General features: G+C 42.9%; 1 protein-coding gene across 4 annotated transcripts in view; it reads left to right on the top strand.

The window, feature by feature from the left end:
• Mcm9 (minichromosome maintenance 9 homologous recombination repair factor) overlaps positions 1-22,679 on the top strand; it is a 102,919-nt gene that overhangs the window by 54,838 nt on the left and 25,402 nt on the right. For 3 of the 4 annotated variants that reach the window (XR_005497729.2, NM_001416381.1, XM_063279470.1), the window contains 5 exons: positions 3,981-4,155; positions 13,387-13,589; positions 14,414-14,617; positions 21,128-21,210; positions 21,630-21,775. Coding sequence is in view for 2 of the 4 variants with exons in the window: in NM_001416381.1 (NP_001403310.1) it covers positions 3,981-4,155; positions 13,387-13,589; positions 14,414-14,617; positions 21,128-21,210; positions 21,630-21,775 (811 nt within the window). In the remaining 2 variants the exon portion in view is untranslated. Of the gene's footprint in view, positions 1-3,980; positions 4,156-13,386; positions 13,590-14,413; positions 14,618-21,127; positions 21,211-21,629; positions 21,776-22,679 lie in introns of those variants that run through there. The other variant, XR_005497732.2, reaches the window with a different exon arrangement.

Raw genomic sequence — 22,679 nt, 5'->3', positions numbered from 1 at the left:
CACTAACAAACCACAACCCAGAGTACCTTCCCTTCCTCTTCAGCCTTTCTGGTTTTTCTTTCTCCCACCTCAGAGACAGGCTGCAGTAGTCCCCTTTACCCCTTAGTATATCTAGGCAGTATACGTTCCTCCCCATGATTTCCTCAGAGACCATTTCTCTGTCCTAGACCTCAAGGATGCCTTTTCTACTCCTCTGGGCATCCAGTCACAAAACAGCTTTGCCTTTACCTGGGCTGACAGGACATACCCATTTCTACCCAACTCACTTGGACTGCCCTACCCCAGGGTTCTGGGAAAGCCCATATTTATTTCCTTAGGTTCTTACCTCTGACCTACTCCTTGTCACTTCCTAAATCTAATATGTAGATGACCTCCTCCATCCCAGCACATTAGCCAGGCAGACACCTCTGTCCAGTCAGGGGTATAGGGTCTCACCCTCTAAGCTCCACTTGTGTACCCCTCAGGTTACTTATCTGGGACTAGCTATAACTCTCACAAGGCCATTACCCTAGATAGATAGAAAACATCTAATCCAGTCACCCACATTCCTCACCACCAAGGATGAAATTCTATCATTCCTAGGGATGGTGTCTTATACTGTTGGATTTCCTCTTACTCTCTTCTCATTTGTCCCTTATGTCAGGCGGCCCATGGCCCCTCCTCATGAACTACTCCGAGCCATTTCATAGACTTCAGCAGACTCTTCCTCCATGTTCCAGCTCCACACCACCCAGACCTAACCTGCCCCTTCTCTCTCCGTGTCTTCTCTCTCCGTGTCCTCTCTCTCCGTGTCTCCTCTCTCCGTGTCTCCTCTCTCCGTGTCTCCTCTCTCCGTGTCTCCTCTCTCCGTGTCTTCTCTCTCCGTGTCTCCTCTCTCCGTGTCTTCTCTCTCCGTGTCTTCTCTCTCCGTGTCTCCTCGCTCCCTGTTTCCTCTCTCCGTGTTTCCTCTCTCCGTGTCTCCTCTCTCTGTGTCTCCTCTCTCCGTGTCTCCTCTCTCCGTGTCTCCTCTCTCCGTGTTTCCTCTCTCCGTGTCTTCTCTCTCCGTGTCTCCTCTCTCCCTGTTTCCTCTCTCCGTGTCTCCTCTCTCCGTGTCTTCTCTCTCCGTGTCTCCTCTCTCCCTGTTTCCTCTCTCCGTGTCTTCTCTCTCCGTGTCTCCTCTCTCCCTGTTTCCTCTCTCCGTGTCTTCTCTCTCCGTGTCTCCTCTCTCCCTGTTTCCTCTCTCCGTGTTTCCTCTCTCTGTGTCTCCTCTCTCCATGTATTCTCTCAGAAATTAGACCACACTATACAAGGATGGACATCTTGCCTGCGAGCTCTGGGTTAAACTTTGAGTCACTTGCTACTGTCTTCTCTTTTCATCACCTATACTGTCTCCTGATATACAAGGGTCTCCTACACTACCCCTTCCAGAGTTCTCTCCCTTCAAGTAGAATTAGTAAAGGATGCTATACTTCCAGCCATGTCCTTGTCTCAACATCTCAAACTGTCTCAACTTACTGTCTTGACTCCCTTAAGTATACACAGATCATTTGTTTATGGCTTCTGGCAACTGTCATATTTGGTTCCAAATCATAAGTCTGCCTTTCTAGCAGCTTCTTCCCCAACATGTTCTAACCATTTGTTTCTCCTTGCCCACTCAGTAAGGAGTCTTTCTCTGGCTCCTGGAGCCTACTTTGATCTTTAGATCTTCACCATGTGAGCAACTCTCTAGTTACTAAAACACTTCCTCCTCTCTGTCTATTGAGACCCCTAGGAGCTGTCTGAGAAGCCCCACAGCTTCCTTGTGCCATCTGGGTGAGCCTCTGTGACCGTGTGTCTCATGTCACTTAGCTCTGCTCTGGAAGTCTCACAGCTGCCCCATGCTCTCCTGGACTTCTTTGTCTCTCAGCTCTCACTTGGAGCTTCTAGAAGCTACCTTCAGCAGATCTTGTTTTGTAACCCTTTCTCTTCCTCTGCAGACTCAGATTTTGTTAAAGTTTCACTGTTACCACAAGCAGCTTGGCCACAGTACAGTCCAAGTGGCTGAAATTGGCATGTTTCTATTACTGCACAAACAAATGATCAAAAAAATCTTTTATATTCTGATTGAGGACCCATGTCACCCCAGATCGCAACTGGGGTCATTGGTAAAGTTGACTATAGCACTTAACCACAGCCACCTATCAGGCACAGTCAAAGTACAGAGGGGACTTATTCCACTCTCTCAACCCCATGGTGAAAGAAGTGGTCCAAGGTTCCTCAGAAGTGCGCACGACCCTGATATCACCCGTTGATGACACTGACCCCTCTTCCCTCGCACACCATCCTTCGAGACCTTAGCCTCTGCATGTCAGCTGGTCTACGCACAGCAAGAAGGAGTGGTCTTTGTCTGTTCCTTGGAAGGAATGCCACTTTTATGTTAAGCAATGGGGTATAATAAAAGATAAAATTCAACATTCCAGACAGACAGATCTCCAAAAACATAAGGAAAAACTCCCTGTCTCTGGCCAGTGATCATTGGCAGACCAGTATGAAGTTAGATGCTGTCCTTTTTAATCCCCTTCTCCTTTTTCTTTTTTTTTTTTAAGATTTTGTTTATTTTGTGTATATGAGTGCACTGTAGCTGTCTTCAGACACACCATAAATGGCATCAGATCCCATTACATATGGTTGTTAGCCACCATGTGGTTGCTGGGAATTGAACTCAGGACCTCTGGAAGAGCAGTCAGTGCTCTTAGCCACTGAGCCATCTCTCCAGCCCTTTCCTCATTTTCTTAATCCTGCTAATTATACTCTGCCTTATTAACTTCTTACCTAAACTTCTCTAAAAACAAATTAAAAGATTTCTAATCAGACCTTTAACCACTTGTAATTACAGGATTACTGACCCCTAGTTACAGAGCCAAAGGCTTACAACACCCAATTATATCCTGAGAGAATCAAACTTTCCCCAAGGATTAGCAGGAAGCAGTCTGAGAATAATGCTGTCCCTTTCAAAACCATCCTTCCTTTCTAATCAATGCTAGATAATAAACAAAGGGGGAAAGAAGGAAGTCCCTAAGTGGCATGCCACAAAACCCATCAAAGTGTTGTGGTGTCCAGCCCCTCCTTCCCACCCCAGCCTGTGACCTCAGTAAGATGCTCCTACCCAAGGTGTCAAAAAACGGTAGCTCCTGTCAAAATGGCAGCACCAGGACATCCCTCAGCCTGCAGCCATCACAGGAGCCATCCACCCCACACACCCCAGCAGCCCCACAGAGATGGCACCTCAGCAAAGCCGGCTGCAGCTGGATGTACTTCCCACTCTAACCCATGGGCCCAATGCAAGGAAAAGGGGTAAAAAAACCAAGATGCCAGTCCCTAAGCAGGGAACCCCCCAATCCCTGAACTCCCCAAGCTCAGGACTCGAAATCCCACCAATCCTCAATCTAAAAATCTCTGCCCTTAAAAAGTTCCACCACCTAAGAAATCCTATATAAGCAATACTCTTTGGCAATTCCCTGCTGCCCACTCCCCCAAGCAGAGTACAGCCGTCCCTGGATTTGTCCCTACATACCCTGGACCCTCCAATAAGTCTCTTTCATGAGATTCCCTGCCTGGTGTGACTCTCTTGTCAGAAGAAGCCAAGAAGAAAAGAAGCAATGAAGAGAAGACAAGAGAAGGAGTTTCCTCTCGGAGCTGTGTGGTTCCTGAGCTCCCATGTCTCAGGATGCCCTTTCACTGGGACAGTGTCCCACCTCAGAGCTGTTCTGGGCCCCATGTCTCAGGATGCCCTTTTACTGGGATACCTTTTCCCTTGAGAGCTGTTTGGTTTCTGGGTTTCTGAGTCCCGGGATCCCTTCCATTTGAGCGGGAACACGTACAGATTATTTATACAACAGGAGTACTTCTGAGGTCTTTTGACTTAGTGTCCTGACACGGTCCATTTTGAGTACAAATGGGAAACTTGACTATGTATTTTCCTTTGGAAACTAAGATTTAACGTAACTTACTTGTCTCCTCAGGTCTGACAGTGACGGCTGTGAAAGACTCAGGAGAATGGAATCTAGAGGCTGGGGCCCTCGTGCTTGCAGATGCTGGTCTCTGCTGTATTGATGAATTTAACAGCCTCAAAGAACATGACAGGACCAGCATCCATGAAGCAATGGAGCAGCAAACCATAAGTGTGGCTAAGGCTGGGTAAGCCTTCTCTGTAAAGCCCGTGGAAGTGGAGAGGTTACTCCGTATAAACCCACAGAAAATGAGAACCTTGCTGGTATACCCAGGGATTGTCAGCCATCTTCAAGTTCAAAGGTTTATCTATTAGAATACAGATATGCATAAGGAAATGAAAGTGGATTGTTTTTAAAAAGAAAGGTTAAAAGTAAAGTATAAATGTAGACTGCCTTAATTTCTTTTGTATTTCTGTAAGGAAACACCAGCGTTTAACTGGGACTTGCTTACAGCTGCAGAGCCTTAGTCTGGGGGCATGGTGCCAGGCAGACATGGAGTTGGAGAAGTAGCCAGGATCCTCGGTAACACACCTCCTCCCTTAAGGCCACACCCCCTAATCCTTCCTAAACAGTCCACCGACTGGCATATGGGGTCATCCTCATTCAGATCACCAAGGAGGCTGACTTAGCTCTCTCAGGGCAGTTTATGCTACTCTTCCAACACTGCACTCTACTCAATTCTCCTATAAAAGCTGTATGTGTCCTCGGGGCACCTCAAGTATGGGGATTTCGAAAGATTAATCAAGTACAATAGAGATAAATTTAGTAGAATTTCTTGTAAGATTATACCCGGAAACCGTAAAGCATCAGAAGACCAAGGAGACAGGCTTCCTTTACTGGTCAGTAGGAAAGATTATTAGGACGTAGAATCTTCTGAAAGCAGTCTATAGACTCCACGCTGTTCCAGGCAGAATTCTAACCACTTGATGACTGATTAAACTTTACAAAGAAAGGCACAGAAGCTAGACTCACCAAAACAAGTTTGAAAAAGGACAAATATGAAGAGCCCTATGACCCAGCCATACCTTTCTTGGGTATATACTTAAAGGATTCCTGTACAGTGAAGACAGTTACACACCATATTTATCGCTGTACTACTCAGCCTTTGGAAATGGAAGTCCATCAATAGATGAATGAATGCAGAGAGCTACCTATACACAGTGGAATTTTATTTAGCCACAGTGAAAAATGAATTATGATATTTACAGGAAAATGAATAGAACTGAAAATCATTATGTTAAGCAAATAAGCCAGACTCCAGGATAAATACTACATGTTTTTACTCATGAGGGAAGGGAAGAAGAAATGTTGCCAGAGTAGAAAGGAAGAGGAGAATGGGAGGCTTGTGACATGAAAGCTGAGGGGACCTAGGCCACCAGGAGGGCGCAGCACGAGGGACATGGCAGGGCAGGGAGGGAGGAGACAGTTAGGTCAAAGTGTAATTGTCGCATGTATTTGAAAATAATGAAACCCACCATGACTCGGTATGCTAACTTAAAACTAATTTCATAAGAAATGTATATAAATGAAATAAATATGCTCGAGTACTTTGCTATATATATGCAAAAAAAGGCCCTGTACAAACATGGTTTTTAGCAGCTTTATTTCTCATCCCTCTGAACTGCAAACAGCTCGTTACCAGATAGTGGATAAACTATGTGGAATGAAATACTACTAGCCACATACAGGTACAGACGAACAGACCGTAGGCGCATGAACCAACATGAATAAAAGCCTTATTCAAAGTGAAAGAAGCCAAGACATGATTCTGTCCACATATGTGAAATGCTTGACAAGGTACAACTAAGGGGCGAGCAGGTCAGTGGGTACAGTAATTCTTACATAAAAACACGGGAGCTCAAATCTGTGCCCCCAGATCACTCGGATTGCTGTAAGGTTTCCGAACACTTGCTCTTCCTGACTGTTGACCATGTGGGAAAGTAGCTCACAGCTTGTCTTTGGGTTTTGTTAGTAAACCCACCTAGAAAAATGATATGTAAGAGGAGACCAAAAGAAGGCATGGTGCCTAGAAGCTGGGAGATCCCCGCAGTCACCTTGTTACAACAGAAACAATGTCTCCAAAAGGAACTAGTTGAAAGGATAATTTTCACATTGGGTTTCTTGTCTGTGTAGAAGAAAGGGAGTCGTCTTAGATGATTAGAATCTTTTGTTGCTAGTTGTGGGCAGTTTTTAAATTGTTTCTTCTGTAATCTACCTACCAGATATATAATATTACACAGTCTGCCTAAGAAGCAGCTTGAACATTGTAATTTAATGAGTAGTCACCTGTGACTGTGGTAATAGTCACTATATAGGACATGTGTATTAGGGTTTAAAGATGAAGTCTTTCTGCTTTGTCTTGACTTCCATCCAGTGTTGATACTTCCTTAAGAGAAGGTACTGTCCGCAGCTAGTATTTCAGTATCTGGCCTTTTTACATTTATTTAAGAATTTTACTTTGCAAAGTAATTTAGCATATTTATTTTCTTTAAGATTCCATAGGGATTGAGTGGGTGGCTAAGTGGTTAAGAGCATTGCTACTCTTCAGAGTACCCATGTGACTTAGAACTGCCTGCAGCTCAGTCCCAGGGGATCTCAAGCTCTTTGCTGACTTCCAAGGCATCAGGTACTCAGTACACAGACAAACATGCAGGCAAAACATCCATATACTTAAAGTAATCATTAAACATCAAAACATTATCTCCTGCATTCAAAGGATTGGATCAGTATTCTCTCACGAGTACAGTTAAACTGACTCTTAGTCACGTGCTGTCGTGTGTTAATATTGCTGGTATTCTGTCCCCCCGGCCCCCATAACCATTGCTGGATAATTTTAAAAGACTCAATTCCTAACATTGCATAGTGTACAATTACATATCTTTTGTGTATTTGAGTTCTCTACATTGAAAAGGATTCTTCTTCTTTATGAACTTAGTGGAAATGTTTATAATCCCATGGTAACAGCTGGAATTGCTGTGCTCTATAAACTCCGTAAAGTGTTGCAGTCTGTTTCTCCATTGGATGATCCATGTGTTGACAAGCATTCAAGACGTAACTGGTTTTGATTCAGAACATTGTGTTTATAGTGAGTGCATGCTGACCTGAAATTTTTAATTGGGCTTAACATTTCTCATACTTTAAAATTTTAAAACAGAACAGCTATACAGTATGGGCTTAATCTCGTCAACCTTGACCTATTAGATTTCACATTTTCTATACAGAAAAATGACTTGAATTAAAAACTTCCAAGAATAGCAGATGCTTCCAAGAGGCCAAATGCTTTTCTTCCCAAGGTATTTTTCCTTTAAGTTTTTTAGAAAATCACTGCTCCTCTCATCCGCTCAGAAGCAACCAATATTCAACATGGACAGCAGTAGTGAACAACCCTTACTTAAAGCACATTTAAATTGTAGATATATTCTAGGAAACTCAAAATTGTTATTGTAGATAGGAAAAGTTCACTCAAAGACAGTGAGTGTCACTGGCAGCCTAATCTACTGTGTTTTTGACTTTGTGGAAGAGGATTGATTTTTTTTGGGGGGGGGAGTCTCTGTAATTCTCCATGAAATGAATGTCAAGGCCTTTTTTTTATTGTTTAGTAATTGTTTTGTGACTATAGTATGATTATGTCATTTCCCTCTTCCCTGCATCCATTTATCTGTACACACACACACACACACACACACACACACACACACACACACACAATCTGCTTAATCTTTGTATTTCTTGTACATGTATGTTCTTCGGGCTGAGCATGTTCTATTGGATAACTAGCTGGTGTGTTCCTGCTCTCAGCGTGTCTTAGTTGCCTATAGCTCCTTCTCACGGGTTGGGGTCTTGGGAGTGTTTCCCCTTCCATATGGCATGTCTACTGGTGTCTGTCACGCGTGGGCAGGTCATGTTGAGGCAGCCATGTTGGCGTAGCTGGTTCTGACACCATGATTGTACTAACTTGAAGTAGGCATATGTCAACTTCTAACTCAGTGCCTGCCTTACACCCATAGACAGAAGCTATAGCTACTGAAGTATGATATTTTACTGTTAAACATGACCACATACATATAACATAAACTTCCCATCTCAACCAACTTTAAGTGTACAGCTTAGATGTGCTAAGCCTTGACATTGTTGTGCGTGTCTCTGACATATCGCCAGTATGCTCTTGGCCTAGATGGGATAATACTTAATGACTCCCACAATTATTTTAAGTGTGCATATGAAGGTATTTATAGTATTCTGCCCTCAGTTGAGTCCCTAAATTAGCTTCATAATAATTGTATCAGCATCATTTTCTTAATAAAGAAAAATAATATTTAGCCTTTCTTTCAAGTTCTTTTGTGCTTAAAGTCAATTCTGCAAAGTTTATATCCTGCTGGAGTTGGAGGCCGGTCGGAGTTGCTCAGACGATCCGTGTACGGATCCACTTCATTCAGAGGCATCAGACTCCTCCATCCAGCTGGCTGCGGCTCCACTGTTTCTGCCCTGTGCTGGGCAGAACAGCCTGGCAAAAGGCATGGCAGAACAGAGCTGTAACCTCCTGGCCCTGAGGAGGCAGAGGGGCCATGGAAGGGGCTCGGGGAAAGTCATTACCCATAGGACTTGTCCCTAGGAACCCACTGCTTCCAACTAGGTCTGTTTCTTGTATCTTGTTTTCTAATAGTGTGTGAGCCTTTCATTTAGTCATTCCTGAGGGTTCTACTCCAGAATGGGCTATAGAATTGTTCCCTCTGAACTGCTTTCCAACAAGTCCTAGTGTCACATCTTTTTCATTTTTTATGAGCTACTGAATTTAATGAGGGTTGCATGTATGGGTGTGGGATCAGAAAAGTCTGATAGCATTTCTATGTTTGAGCATTTCAAAGTAACTATACAATTATTTCTAAATATTTTTCTAACCATAGTTCAGAAAAGGCATGGATGATATGTTTAAATAGGTAACAAAAGTTAATTACATAGCACAAACAATAAATTACAAACAATAAAGTGTCGATTTCCATGTTCCTAAGGAATAATAGCTTTTTGTATTGAGTGAAGCCTCAACATTATTCTCCAAACACATTATAGATAATCAGGAAATTAAATCCATGAAACAAACCCCATAAAACTAGAACTAAGACTAAGAAAAAGCAAATACTGTGAGCGTGAATGCACATGCAGATAGAAAACAGACACTGGAAACAAGCTCACTCTATTAGCTGTAGTGTTGTGAAAGTCTCCACGTTTAGGGAAGAAAAATGTATGCATGAATTCAAGTAACTAATGAGGTTTCTTAGAAGATAGCCTTTAATGTGCCACCTAGGAGGCATAGTAAATTATGGACTAACGTACAAATTGAACTATATCTTATTCAGCTGTTGGCTGGTTTCCTGTAGAATATGTACAGAAAATGTGGTTTTACATTGTATAGTGAGATGTATAACAAGATGTATTCTAGATAGAGCAAGTTCAGAAGCCAACATCAAAAGTCCCTGTTTTTTGTGATTGCAAGAGTAGCTTGATGGACTTTTTTTGGTGTCTCTATTACCTTACTGGGGTTCCTGCCTAGCTACCAGAGGTAGCTTTTCCAAGTTACATATCCCCGATGTTGTGTTAAGGGCACCTCCATTGATTCTTGGGCGCCTCCATTATCCCAGGTCTCTCATCCTGGAGATGCCCCTCCTCACCCCTGTCAGTTGCAGATTTCCATTCATTTTCATGGCCGTCTATCCATTTCTCTTGTCCTTCTTCACCCCTGATTCTGAACCCTCCCATTCCCCTCCCCAAAACTGCTCCCTTCCAGCTCCCACCCTCCATCTGCCTCTTATGACTATTTTATTTCCCCTTCTAAGTGAGATTCAAGCTTCCTTGCTTGGGCCTTCCTTCTCAGTTAACTTCTGAACCTTTCTTTCTTACAGTAAGTGTAGGTAGCGTCCCCCAGGATGGTGCACTTGGGGTTAGGAGGAGCCATTGTTGGGGAAATAATAAGACGGGATTTCAGGCTTCAACATCTGCCCGTTTGGCACATAAATCATAAAATGTGGACCGTCAGTTGTTGTGTCTTCCAAGTTTTAAAGGGGGCTGGGAGTTTGGTAAAAGTGACTTGTCTATCTTTGTTTAATTCAGTGAGTGGCTTTTTGAGCCATTTGCCACAAGTAAAATTTTTTCAAACGTTTGCAGCCTCAGGGAATGAGGTAATTGCTAGAGACACCTGGAACTAGAATGGAAATGAACAAAGGCAGCACAGGTTGGCTGATGTCACAGGGCTGTGACTTCTGAGAGCAGGTAGATATCCCGCTCTAAAAATGGGCCTCAGCACAGAGCTCACATTCACAGATAAAAATGTCACACTTCTGCTATTAGGAAATGTGGCACACTTTTTAGGATTAATTAGCTTTAAACTGACATCTAAATTAAGCCACCATCTGCCAGGGGCTAGCTCCAACGAATCTTCCTTCTTGGTTCTTCTTGAGGCAGCAGAGGGGGAAGAGCATTGGTGGGGGCAAGACTTATTCTTCTGAGATATTTAGGAGTGATGTGTAATAATAAAACGTTTACTGTCTTAAGTCTAAATCACTTAGTAGCTTCAGTAGCTAGCCTGCCTGTCTTAAGTCTAAGTCACTACTCTGAAGTAGCTGACCTGCCTGTCTGAGGTCCTCTGAGGTGAGGAACTGTTTAGCACCTCACCATGAAACAGCAGGGGATAAGGGAAAAGAGGACTGGAGAGATGGCTCAGTGGTCAAGAACCACTGGCTGCCCTTCAAAGGTCCTGAGTTCACTTCCCAGCAACCACATGGTGGCTCACAACCATCTGTAATGGGATCTGATGCCCTCTTCTGGTGTGTCTGAAGACAGCAACAGTGTACTCATGTACATAAAATAAATAAGTAAATCTTAAAAAAAAAATAAAAAGAAAAGATTTATTGCCAGTGCTCCTTTCTCTGAATCAGCCAGAAACCTCTCTGGGTAAACTGGTTAACTGTGTGAACCAGAGAGGCAAATATGCACAGACACATACACATTCAAACATTCATACACCACACACTGGCTGGGCCTGACCTCTGTGACAGTCAGCTCCACAAGTATTCATGCATGCACGCTCATATACATACATACCTACACACAAACATATAGACAAACAGACATACACATTTGGATGGAATGGATGAATTATGATTAAATGTATGGATAGGTGAGTAAGTGGATGGATGGATAGGTTGTGGGTGGGCAGGTAGATGAATGAATGGATGGGTGGGTAGGTGGATGGATGGATGGGTGGATGGATGGATGGATGGATGGATGGATGGATAGGTGGATGGATGGATAGATGGATGGATAGGTGGATGAATAGATGGATGAATGGGGCAAAGTTCCCCAAGTCAAACCATTCAACCAACAACCCTATTTTTTTCCTCTGGTCTTTTTATACCTACTTAGACAAAAAGTTCTTCGGAAAATTACGTCAGAGATAAAATGTTGCATAAAATGAGAGTTAAGGCAGGGTTCAAAGCCCTGTCTTATCATAATATACTCGTTAAAAGTTCAAAGCAACAGTTTTTACATGGCCTTGCCTTATCATAATGCACACATGTGACTTTATCCTTGAACCTAAATGTTTTTCCTTGAATACAAAAAGTCTATTTTTCTTCTTGGTGTGATTATGAAAGCTCATTGTATTTCTTATTTTGTGGCCTTTACTTACTATTCTAAGGAGTGTGCACATTCTATTCTTGATTCTAATTTTGTTATCCTTCTAGCAACTAAGACCATCTCTAAAAACTTTCTTCCTAAAATTATTTGAATCAAATCAGGAATTCTAAATAATTATTACCTATTTGTCTATATAGCATTACTACAAGATAGAACATCTTCATTATTCTACAGAGATCTGTTCAAAAGGGTGGTCTAATACCTAGTGATAGTTATATATTTAATCATAACAGGAAAAGCATATTAGTAGCAGGAATCTTTCCTAAACTGAATTTCTCCTGGGCCTTGCCTATAGGAGCAAGTTCGTTGTGAAGTTTAATCCAAGGCGGACTCCTCTCAGGACGATCATCTGCTGGTCATTAACTTCTCCTGTGATGGCTCCCGACAATAGTCCATTCGTGTCCCTCCACTGCCTTGCTTAGGACTTTGTGTCCTTTTACCAGACTACTCATTATGCTAGCCTCCCACCCTTCTCTGAGTGTCCCTTTCCTGTTCAGTCGCTACCAAGTCGTTTCTTTATAATTACTCCTCAGAGCTCCAGGTTAAACTTATCCTAGACTTCTTGAGTTCATTTTCCTTCTTCACTCTTTTTCTTTCATATATAAAATAATCAAAACAAAGCCAGGTAAGGTGGTTTTATTTATTCTGGGCCATACCTTCTGGTGGCAGCCTATATAAAAGACAGAGATGAAGGAAATTCTTTATTCTTTGCCTGCTTGTTCTCACTCTGTTTGGCAAGTCTATTTCTTCACTGGCACTAGAGCCTACTTACTTAGTATTCTGGTGTGTACTAAAGAGCAGTTGAGACATCCAGCCTTGTGGACTGAACAGCTACTGGATTCTTGGACTTTCCTTTGGCAGATGGCCATTGTTGGACTAAATGGACCAAAGCCTGTAAGCCACTCTAATAAAACACACACACACACACACACACACACACACACACACACACACACACACGTGTGTGTGTGTGTGTGTGTGTGTGTGTGTGATTGATATATATATAGAGAGATATGTATGTATGTATAGGTGTGTGTGTGTGTGTGTGTTTGTGTCCTATCAGTTCTAGTCCTCTAGAGAACCATGATTAATACAGATTTATAGTTAGATGGATGAATGACAGGTAATAGGTAGGTAGATAGACATATAGATAGATAGACAGACAGACAGAGTAGACAGATGAAATAAATAAATCAGAAGTTCCTGTTCAACCATTTCTCAGTATCACCCTCTCCTCTCTCCTGTCCTTAACGGTACATATACCTATCCAGTTAGTAATATCCAGATGGATTGAAGGGTCTAGTTCAAAAGCTGCTTCATCTCATTTCTCTGATTACCTGTTTCATCTAGATAAGCAAATACATGCTGCCTTATTCCCACTGTTGCTTTAACCATAGGGAATTTCTTGAATGCTGCCTTGAATTAGATTATAGCCTGTCAAGTACAAACCTCTTAAGTATAGTATCCACGTTTGCCTCTTAGGACTTAGCATAGAGGGTCCTGGTCACCGCAGCTACAGCAGCATAGAAGGTGTCTGTGGAACGATTCTCTTCAAGATACTCGTTCCATTTCATTTTGTTTAACGTGGTGTTTGTGGTACTCTCCTATCCCCATATTCTTTCACAGAAGTTCCTCTAGATTTTCAAGGGACAATTACAACCCCATTGTATTAACAAATGTTATCCTGTTTCCTGTTTGAATCTCAGTCAATGAATTTTTATTTTGGTAGCCTTGTTTGTAAGCTGAACACAAGGACCACCATTCTGGCAGCAACTAACCCCAAAGGCCAGTATGACCCCCAGGAATCTGTGTCTGTGAACATTGCCCTCGGCAGCCCACTCTTGAGTCGGTTCGACCTCATCCTGGTTTTGCTCGACACGAGGAATGAAGACTGGGATCGCATCATTTCTTCCTTTATTTTAGAAAATAAAGGTAGGTGAAGTCAAGTGAGTCACTCACTGTGACGAGGAAAGATTAGACCTGACAAAAGGACATGTCCCTTGAGTTGAATACTCGAGCTGTCTGTGTTGAGGTAATAGCTGCTTAGACAGAAGGCAGCTGAGAAGCCAGGTAGTGGGCTACAGAGTAATAGCATAAGAAAAAGTGACTTTCTCCACCTCTCTGTGCGGATATAGTTGACATATATGTGCACATATGTGTACCTATACATGTATATACGTACACATGTATGTGTACATAACGTATACATCCATATCCTTTTTGATAGGGGACATCCTTGTGGTGTTACTACTCTTGCACACAGAGAAAACTAGAGTGAATTATGAAGTGGAAATCCATAAAGGCTATTTTTTAAAGTTAGGCCGACATAATTATTTGGAATTATTCTGAATAATTTTCAATCTGGGTGTGGGAAGCTTCTTTTTATTTATATTGTGAGACAGCTTATTCTGAAACTTCATGCTACAAGGAGAAGAGGTCTAGATTTCAGTGGGCATAAACCTGAAGCTTCTCTTTAACAATGGGCGTAGGGGCTGGTGTGGTGGCACACACCTTTACATAGTGAGTTTCAGGACATCTAGGGATATTTATGTAGAAAGACTCTGTCTACCATAGATAGATAGATAGATAGATAGATAGATAGATAGATAGATAGATAGATAGATAGATAGATACATATGTACACAGATAGATAGATAAATAGATGTTAAATCTTATATAGGAATGTTCTACAATTCCACAATCATGTTATTTTCCCACTCCTTTTAGTTTACTGACCCCATGTCTGCTGTACACAGGTTATCCAAGTAAATCGGAGAACCTGTGGAGCATGGAGAAGATGAAAACCTACTTCTGCCTCATCCGGAATCTCCACCCCACGCTGTCTGATGTGAGCAATCAAGTACTCCTCCGATACTACCAAATGCAAAGGCAGAGCGATTCCCGGAACGCAGCCCGGACAACCATCCGCCTGTTAGAAAGCCTGATCCGATTAGCAGAAGGTTCATTTCATTTTACAAATGGCATCTTTACTGAGCACCTTGTTTATGCAAGGCATGCACCTTGTGTTCTTCAAAGGTGATAAGAGTTACTCATTCTGAGGCAGTCACAGTCACTGGAAAGTCAAGGCTTAGCATTATCAGGACATGGGCTGGCTAGCTTAGCTGATAAAGGCTGGTCCCCAGCCTAGTGACCTGCGCTTGATCCCTTGGTCTCACACTTGTCAAAGTAACTCCAGCTCCTGGAGATCTGATGCCCTCCTGGCCTCTGTAGGCACCTGCATACTTGTATGCATGGACATGGGAACACACGTGCACATTTTTAAAATAGTAAACATTTTAAAAACTTTATAAATTAAGAGTAAGAGCTCCTTAGCCCTCAGACTACCATGCTTCTGAGGATAAATGATGATTATGGAAGTGGCCTTTGTCCCACATATAAGCTGTTATTCATTTAGAAGCCTTCGTTGTGGTGCTGGTTCTCAGGAGCAGCAGGATTTACTGCTGGGCATGGGGTCAGCCTTCACCATGCTTTATATCCAGTGAGACTCCACTGGAGCAAAAACTTTTTTCTTCTTTTAATGGTTATCCATTAGAGATAGCTTTTGTGTTAGGGATGGAAGCTTGTGTTTACTTCATCTCTGACAGTTGGGACTCCATCTGGCTTGGACCTGTATAGGCCCTGCATATGCTATCACAGTCTCTATGAGGTCATATGTGCGTCAGTCCTGTCGTGTGTAGGAGACGCCACTTCCTTGGTGTCTTCCGTCCCCACCCGCTCTTTATAATCTTATGCCTTCTCTTCCCCATAGTTCTATGAGCCCTGAAGGGAGGAGTTGGGTGAACACATCCCGTTTAGGACTGGGTGTTCCAGGGTCTCTCATTCTCTACAATATGGTCTAGTTGTCGTCTCTGTATTATTCCCATCTGCTTCAGTGGAAGCTTTGATAACAGCTATGCAAGTTGGTGATCCATTAGTCCGTGATCTATGATCTGGGGGCAGAATGTCCTTAGGAGTTCTTATATTTTAAATATAAGTTCTTATATATTAAATCTTGCTATATTTAATAGCAGAAAAATAGCATCCAGTTTTTCCCTAAGTCCATGGCCTATCTAGTCACCCAAGCAATGTCAGGTATGGGTTCTGTCTTATGGAGTGGGCCTTAAATCCATCAGATACTGGTTAGTTGTTCCCACAACTATTGCCCCTGAATGGTATATGATCAGGTTACTACTGTAGACTGAAGGGTTTGTAGATGTGTTCATCTTCCTCTGCAAGGAAGTATGCAGAGGACTTCTCTTACATCAGCACTCGGCAGCGGGGTGAAGGCTCAGACTAGGCACCAGTTGGACCTCTTCCTGTTCAGTGAGTGTCTGGGTGTTGTCTTCAGCAGCACAGCCCTAAAATGAGCGTGTGGGCGGGAACCAACAGCCCTGATGATAGCCTGGCTTGCTTGGGGGTCCATAGGGTGCCTTTGGCCAGCAACTCCAACTCAATTCAGTGCCTGTCTCTGGCCCTGAAGATTTCACTTGACTTAAGAAAAGTCTAATTAGGGCTTTGTCTCCCTCTTATTTGGTGACTCCACTTAGATTTCTTTCATATACATATATACTTAAGAAGCTTCTATTGTAACAAGTTTCCATATGACCACTCAAATGGCCCTTAGTTGTAGCTGTCCCTCCCTGTATTCCGTATTCTCTCCCTTATGCCCTCTTCTATCCCTTTCTTCATTTAGTCCTCCCTATCCAATCCCATGCCCTGTCCATCCATTACTATATATTCTATTTCCTGTTCTTTGGGAGATCCTTCCCTTACTCTATAGCTAAACTCTTTGGTATTACAAGTATGCATTTTAAATACTTAAAGGCCAGCATCTACATATAAGAGAATATACCATATGTGTCTTTATGGGTCTGGGTTTACTTACTCAGGATGATTGCTTTTTTGTTAGATCCATCTGTTTAGTATGAGTTTCATGGTTGCTTTTCTTAACAGAGGAGTAATATTACATTATATAAATATTCCACATTTTCATTTCCATTCATCTGTTGATGGGCATCTAGGCTGCTTCCAACTTCTGGCTATCACGATAGCCTTCAATGAGGAGCAGCCATGGACATGGGAGGGAGCAAGTGTCCCTCAGCCTTGGTGTTTCATCTTTTGACTACTCTCTGTACCCATTTTTTTATAATTTTCTTAATTTTATGTTCATTGGTATAAGGATGTCAGATCCCCTGGAACTGTAATTAACAGTAGTAACTACCATGTGGGTGCTGAGAATTGAACCTGGGTCCTCTGGAAAGACAGCCAGTGCTCTTAACCACTGAGCAATCTCTCCAGTCCCTCCACCCTTTTTAAATTTTTTTTTTGTTTTTTAGTATGTTATTTGTTGGTTGGCTGGTTGGTTTTTTGAGACAGGGTTTCTCTGGGGAGCCCTGGCTGTCCTGGAACTCACTCAGTTGACCAGGCTGGCCTCAAACTCAGAGATCCACCTGCCTCTGCCTCCTGCGTGCTGAGATTAAAGGCATTAGCTACCAAAGCTGGCTTCTGTACCCCATTTTTTACTTGATTAATTTCTTCATGTCTAGTTTTTTATATATTTCTTTTTATTTTAGATAGTATCCGTCTATTGGATGTGTAATTAGTAAGGATCACTTCCCTTTCTGTGGCCTGCCACTGTTCTTGCCATGTTCTTTGCCATGCAGAAGCTTTGGTTCCATGAGGTCCCAATTTGTTGACTGTTAGGTCTTAGGGTCTGTGCTGTTGAAGTCACCCACTATCACTGTACCAGGTTCAATATGTGATTTTGGCTGTAGTCTTATTTCTTTTATAAACTTGGGTGCCCTTATCTTTGCTACATGAATATTTAGATTTCCAATATTCTCTCGGTGGATTTTTTTTCTTTGATGAGTGTGTAGTATCCTTTTCTCTCTATTCTGATTATTTTGGGTTTGAAGTCTGTTTTGTCAGGTAATAAACTGACTATACCAGTTTGCTTCTTGGATTCATTTGCTTGGGATGTCTCTATGCATCCTTTTAACTGAGGTGTTATCTGTTCTTGACGGTAAGGTGTGCATCTTGGATGTGGCAGAAAGATGGATCCTGTTTTCTAAACCCAGTCTGTTAGCCTGTGTCTTTTTGTTGGGAAATTGAGACCATTAATGTTGAGATGTCAGTGAGTAGCATTTATTGATTTCCGTTATTTTGTTGTGGTGACGTGAGTTTTTCCTCCTCTTTTGATTTGCTGGACTGCAGTTACTTATTCTTTGTGTTTTCTTGAGTGTGAATAACCTCTTTAAACTGAACTTTCCTTCCTGCACCTTCTATTCCCATTGTTTCTAGATTTGGTCTTTTCATAGTGTTCCAGATTTCCTGGAGGTTTTGTACCTGGATTTTTATTTATTATTATTATTATTATTATTATTATTATTATTATTATTATTATTATTTAAGATTTCCTTTGGCTGAGGTATCTGTTCTTCCTATCCTGTCCTTAAACCCTGACATGCTCCACTATGTTCATAGCAGCCTTATTTATAATAGCCAGAAGCTGGAAAGAACCCAGATGCCCTTCAACAGAGGAATGGATACAGAATATGTGGTCCATCTACACAATGGAATATTACTCTGCTATCAAAAACAATAACTTCATGAAATTCATAGGCAAATGGATGGAAATAGAAAATATCATCCTGAGTGAGGTAACCCAATCACAGAAAAACACACATGGTATGCACTCATTGATAAGTGGCTATTAGCCCAAATGCTCGAATTACCCAAAATGCACAGACCACTTGAAACTCAAGAAGGATGACCAAAATGTGGATGCTTCACTCCTTCTTTAGAAGGGGAACAAGAATACACTTGGGAGGGAATAGGGAGGCAAAGTTTAGAACAGAGACTGAAGGAACGCCATTCAGAGCCTGCCCCACATGTGGCCCGTACATATACAGCCACCAAACTAGACAAAATGGATGAAGCAAAGAAGTGCAGGTCGACAGGAGCCAGATGTAGATCTCTCCTCAGAGACACAGCCAGAATATGGCAAATACATATTCGAATTCTAGCAGCAAACCACTGAACTGAGAATGGGACCCCCGTTGAAGGAATCAGAGAAGGGACTGGAAGAGCTTGAAGGGGCTCGAGACCCCATATGAACAACAATGCCAACCAACCAGAGCTTCCAGGGACTAAGCCACTACCCAAAGACTATCCATGGACTGACCCTGGGCTCCAACCTCATAGGTAGCAATGAATAGCCTAGTAAGAGCACCAGTGGAAGGGGAAGCCCTTAGTCCTGCCAAGACTGAACCCCCAGTGAATGTGATTGTTGGGGGGAGGGCAGTAATGGGGGGAGGATTGGGGAGGGGAACACCCATAGAGAAGGGGAGGGAGAGAGGTTAGGGGGATGTTGGCCTGGAAACCAGGAAAGGGAATAACATTTAAAATATAAATAAGAAATTCCCAATTTAATAAAGATAAAAAGAAAAGAGAAAAACCCAAGAGTCTTCCATGTCTTGTACTCTGTTGATGAGGCTTTTTGTTTGACTTCCTAAATCTTTTATTTCCAGTTTTATCTGAGTTTGAGGGGTTTGTTGTTTGTTTGTTTGTTTGTTTGTTTGTTGTTTTTAGCAAGTCTGTGTCTTTGTTAAATTCTACTTTTATGTCATGAATTTTTTCATTATATCATTTCACTGTGTTTTCAGACTTCATTTAGGGATCTGTTCATATCCTCTTTAAGGTCCCTTGAACATATAATAGCTATTTTGAAGTCCTTGTCTTGTGCTTCAACTATATTACTTGTCTTATGACCTTCTGTCACAACATTACTAGGTTCTGGTGGAAGCATATTGCCTTGGTTGTTACTGTGTTTTTGTGCTGGTGTCTAGGCATCTGGAGTTGGGATGATTGTGATACTAGGTGTTAGTATCTGGTCTTACCTTTGTAGGGTGAGTTATCCTAGTTTTCTGTTGGCCTCCTCAGCTTAAGTTGTGTTGCTGTGGGTTGACTGGTAGGGGGTGTTTCTGTAGGTCACTGGGTAGCAGAGAGAAATAGGGATGGGTTAGGAGAAAAGGTTACAAGTGACGTCAGGAGAACCTTAAGGGAAACCTGTTCATTCTTAGAATTGGGGGCCATGGGGAGTTGGAGATGTGGTAAAAAGAGGGGATCACACAAGTATGTTGCAGGGAGATAAAGAACTATCTGGGAAGAGAGAGATGAAAAGGCTCCGAGGCTCCCAGGGTCTGAACCTGCAGCTACAGTGTCCGTGAGGGCAGCTGAGGTGGAATGAGGTGCGTCTGTGAGCAGGTTGTTACTGCCTGAGGGTTAGAATGGATGGATGGTAATGGAGGGCAGGAAGGATAGTGTGATTCACCTATGTGAGTTCCAGTTGGTGTGGCCACTGGGATCCAGGCTAGAAAGTGTATCTAAGGGGGCTGAAGGAAAAAAATGGGTATAGGCTAGGAGGATGGGGTCTGAGACAGTCTCCAGGGAGGAAGAAAGCTGGGTCCTCTCCAGGGTTTGCTGGAGTCCCCAGGATTGGAGGTGGGGTGGAAAGACGGGTCTCTGCAAGCAGTCTACTGGGAGTGAGACTGGAGAAACTGTAATGGAGGAAAGAGTGAAAATTGCCTACCTGAATCCCAGCCGGGTTTGGCCGCCGGACTCTCAGGTAGAGAGTGTTGCTAGCTATAATAGGTAGCTGACACCAAGGGACAGAGTGAGGGAGGAAAGCCGAGTCCACAGCAGGGTCAATGGAGTCCAGGAACTACAGTGGGAGGGAGGTCAAGCTCTCCAGGCCATCTCCAGGCTATAGGTCTGGGGATGAGACTAGAAAACGTGTAATGTCAGACAGAAAGGAGAGTGAAACACACCCTCCTGATTCCCGGTGTCTCATGCTTGTTCTTATAACCAGTGGGATACAGTGTATCCCATCCTGTCCCAAAGGCTTCAGGCTTACATGTTCACCTGTAACTAATGACCATCTCTTACAGCACTTGTATTTTACCCATGTTCAAATTAACAATATTCACATGAATTGAATGTAACATATCATGAAATCATGTAAACTTAATAAAAATTACATAAAACAAATGAACCTCATTTATAGCTAATATTCTGGCAAAAAGTATCTTAATTTCTTGCTTGCAAGATTGGTACTTTAGAAAGCTCATAAATCATAGATAAAAGAGGTGCCAGAGGTGAGAAATGAGTTTTAATTTTGTGTATTTATATGAGAGTAAAAAATGGAGAATAAAAGTTTCTGAATATTAAGTGGATGTTTTTACAGTGCTAGAGTCTAGAATGTTCTCAAAACATTCTACACAAATTTACCTGGGCTGTGAAGGCTTAGGCCTCTTACCGGAGAAACTACTGAAGACAGTTGCCTGTTCTAGTACAATTAGCTGATGATTGATTTAGCTCCTCCATAAAATGCACGTTTAGAGGGCAGAGAACTCAGCGGGTCCCAGTCTCTCATCCTGGGTAATCCTAACAGTGTCCTGCTCTTGTCCTAGCCCACGCTCGCCTGATGTTCCGCAGTACCGTGACTTTGGAAGATGCTATCACAGTGGTGTCCGTGATGGAATCCTCAATGCAGGTGAGGATGCTGTGTTCGCCCTAGTTACAAGCCCATTTTAAAACGCTTCATCAACATACTGAGAGTTGGGAAAGTGATCAAATTAGCTTCCTGGGAAGACTCAAAAGCAGTTGTTTGAAAGAAAAGCTGTTGGGGACAGAGACCTTTACTCTGCCACTGCTGTTGCCTGTAAACTGGGAGGAAGTGGATCTCAATATTCCTTTCTCAGCAAGCCTAAGGGAGTTCATGCCCTCAGGAGTGACCGGTGGCTTCCTGGCACAGTGGTCACCCACAGCCCTGTAGGGGAAGGGAGGGCTGTAGAAATGTGGAAGGGCTCTGTGATAGTGACCCAGGATGAGAGCTGAGAGCTGGGACAGCGTGTGGTCTCACTCTTGTGCAAGTCAATCTGTGACTGTCCCTGGTGTTTCCTTGCCCCTCAGGGAGGTGCACTGCTAGGAGGTGTGAACGCTCTTCACACTTCCTTCCCTGAAAGCCCACGGGCACAGTACCGGAGGCAGTGTGAGCTCATTCTGGAAAAGCTGGAACTCCAGAGTCTCTTGCAGGAAGAACTTAGAAGACTTGAAAGGTAAGGAGGAGGAAGGCACATGGAGGAAGACAAAGCATGAAGTTAGAAGGAAGCTGCCAGGCATCCTGTCATCCACTGACATACATCACTGGGGTTGTTGACTGCACTGAGACAGACCCTGAGAGGACTCTGCTTGGCATCTCTCCACTCCGTTGATGGGCAGTGGAGCAGGGCTGGCTCTACTCACGAGTCACCAGGGTCAGGCTGCACTGAACTGGCACTGTGAGAAATGAATCACCCTCTCCTTTGGCTCCATCTCCGTATGGCTAGATGTAGGTGATCCTTTCACATTTCAGACTCTCAGGGAGAGTCTGCTCAGGCTACCACAATTGATAAATGCTGGATTCAAGAAAAGAGGAACACAAGATTCAGATTTAGTCATCTCACAGTAAAAAGTGGATCTCGTAGACTGAATGGAATGGGGAGAAGTATATACGTGACTGTCCAAAGAGCAAACCTGAATTCTGCCTTAGTCTTTCCTGGTCTTACGTTTTATCATGGAACCGTGTTATAGTGTTCATCCTCAAAGCAGCATAACCAAGGGCCTCACATTAAGGGTGAATTACCTTCAAGCTCCAACTGAATGCCAATCTCATTGAGTCATAAGAACCCACCTAGTTTATATGGTTTTGCATTTTAGGAAAGAGTTCCCTAATAGATCTCTTGGTAAAACCACTCGTATTTTCCCCATACTTCCTTCCAGAAAATACTTTGCTGGTAACTACCTCGAATCAGAGAGCAGAGCCAGCACTCGGTTTCAGGGTACAGCTGCAGAGATTTGTCTAAGAATTTCACTCCTGAGCAAGAACTGACTAAAAGAACAGGATCAAACCAGTCTACTCCTGAACTTCTTCAGCTGAGGCATGCTCACATAGCTCTAACCAGTGAGAGCATCCGATGTCTA

The sequence above is a fragment of the Rattus norvegicus genome, chromosome 20, assembly GCF_036323735.1.
Source record: "Rattus norvegicus strain BN/NHsdMcwi chromosome 20, GRCr8, whole genome shotgun sequence".
Lineage (NCBI taxonomy): Eukaryota > Metazoa > Chordata > Mammalia > Rodentia > Muridae > Rattus > Rattus norvegicus.
This window is presented reverse-complemented; position numbering and strand designations above follow the sequence as displayed.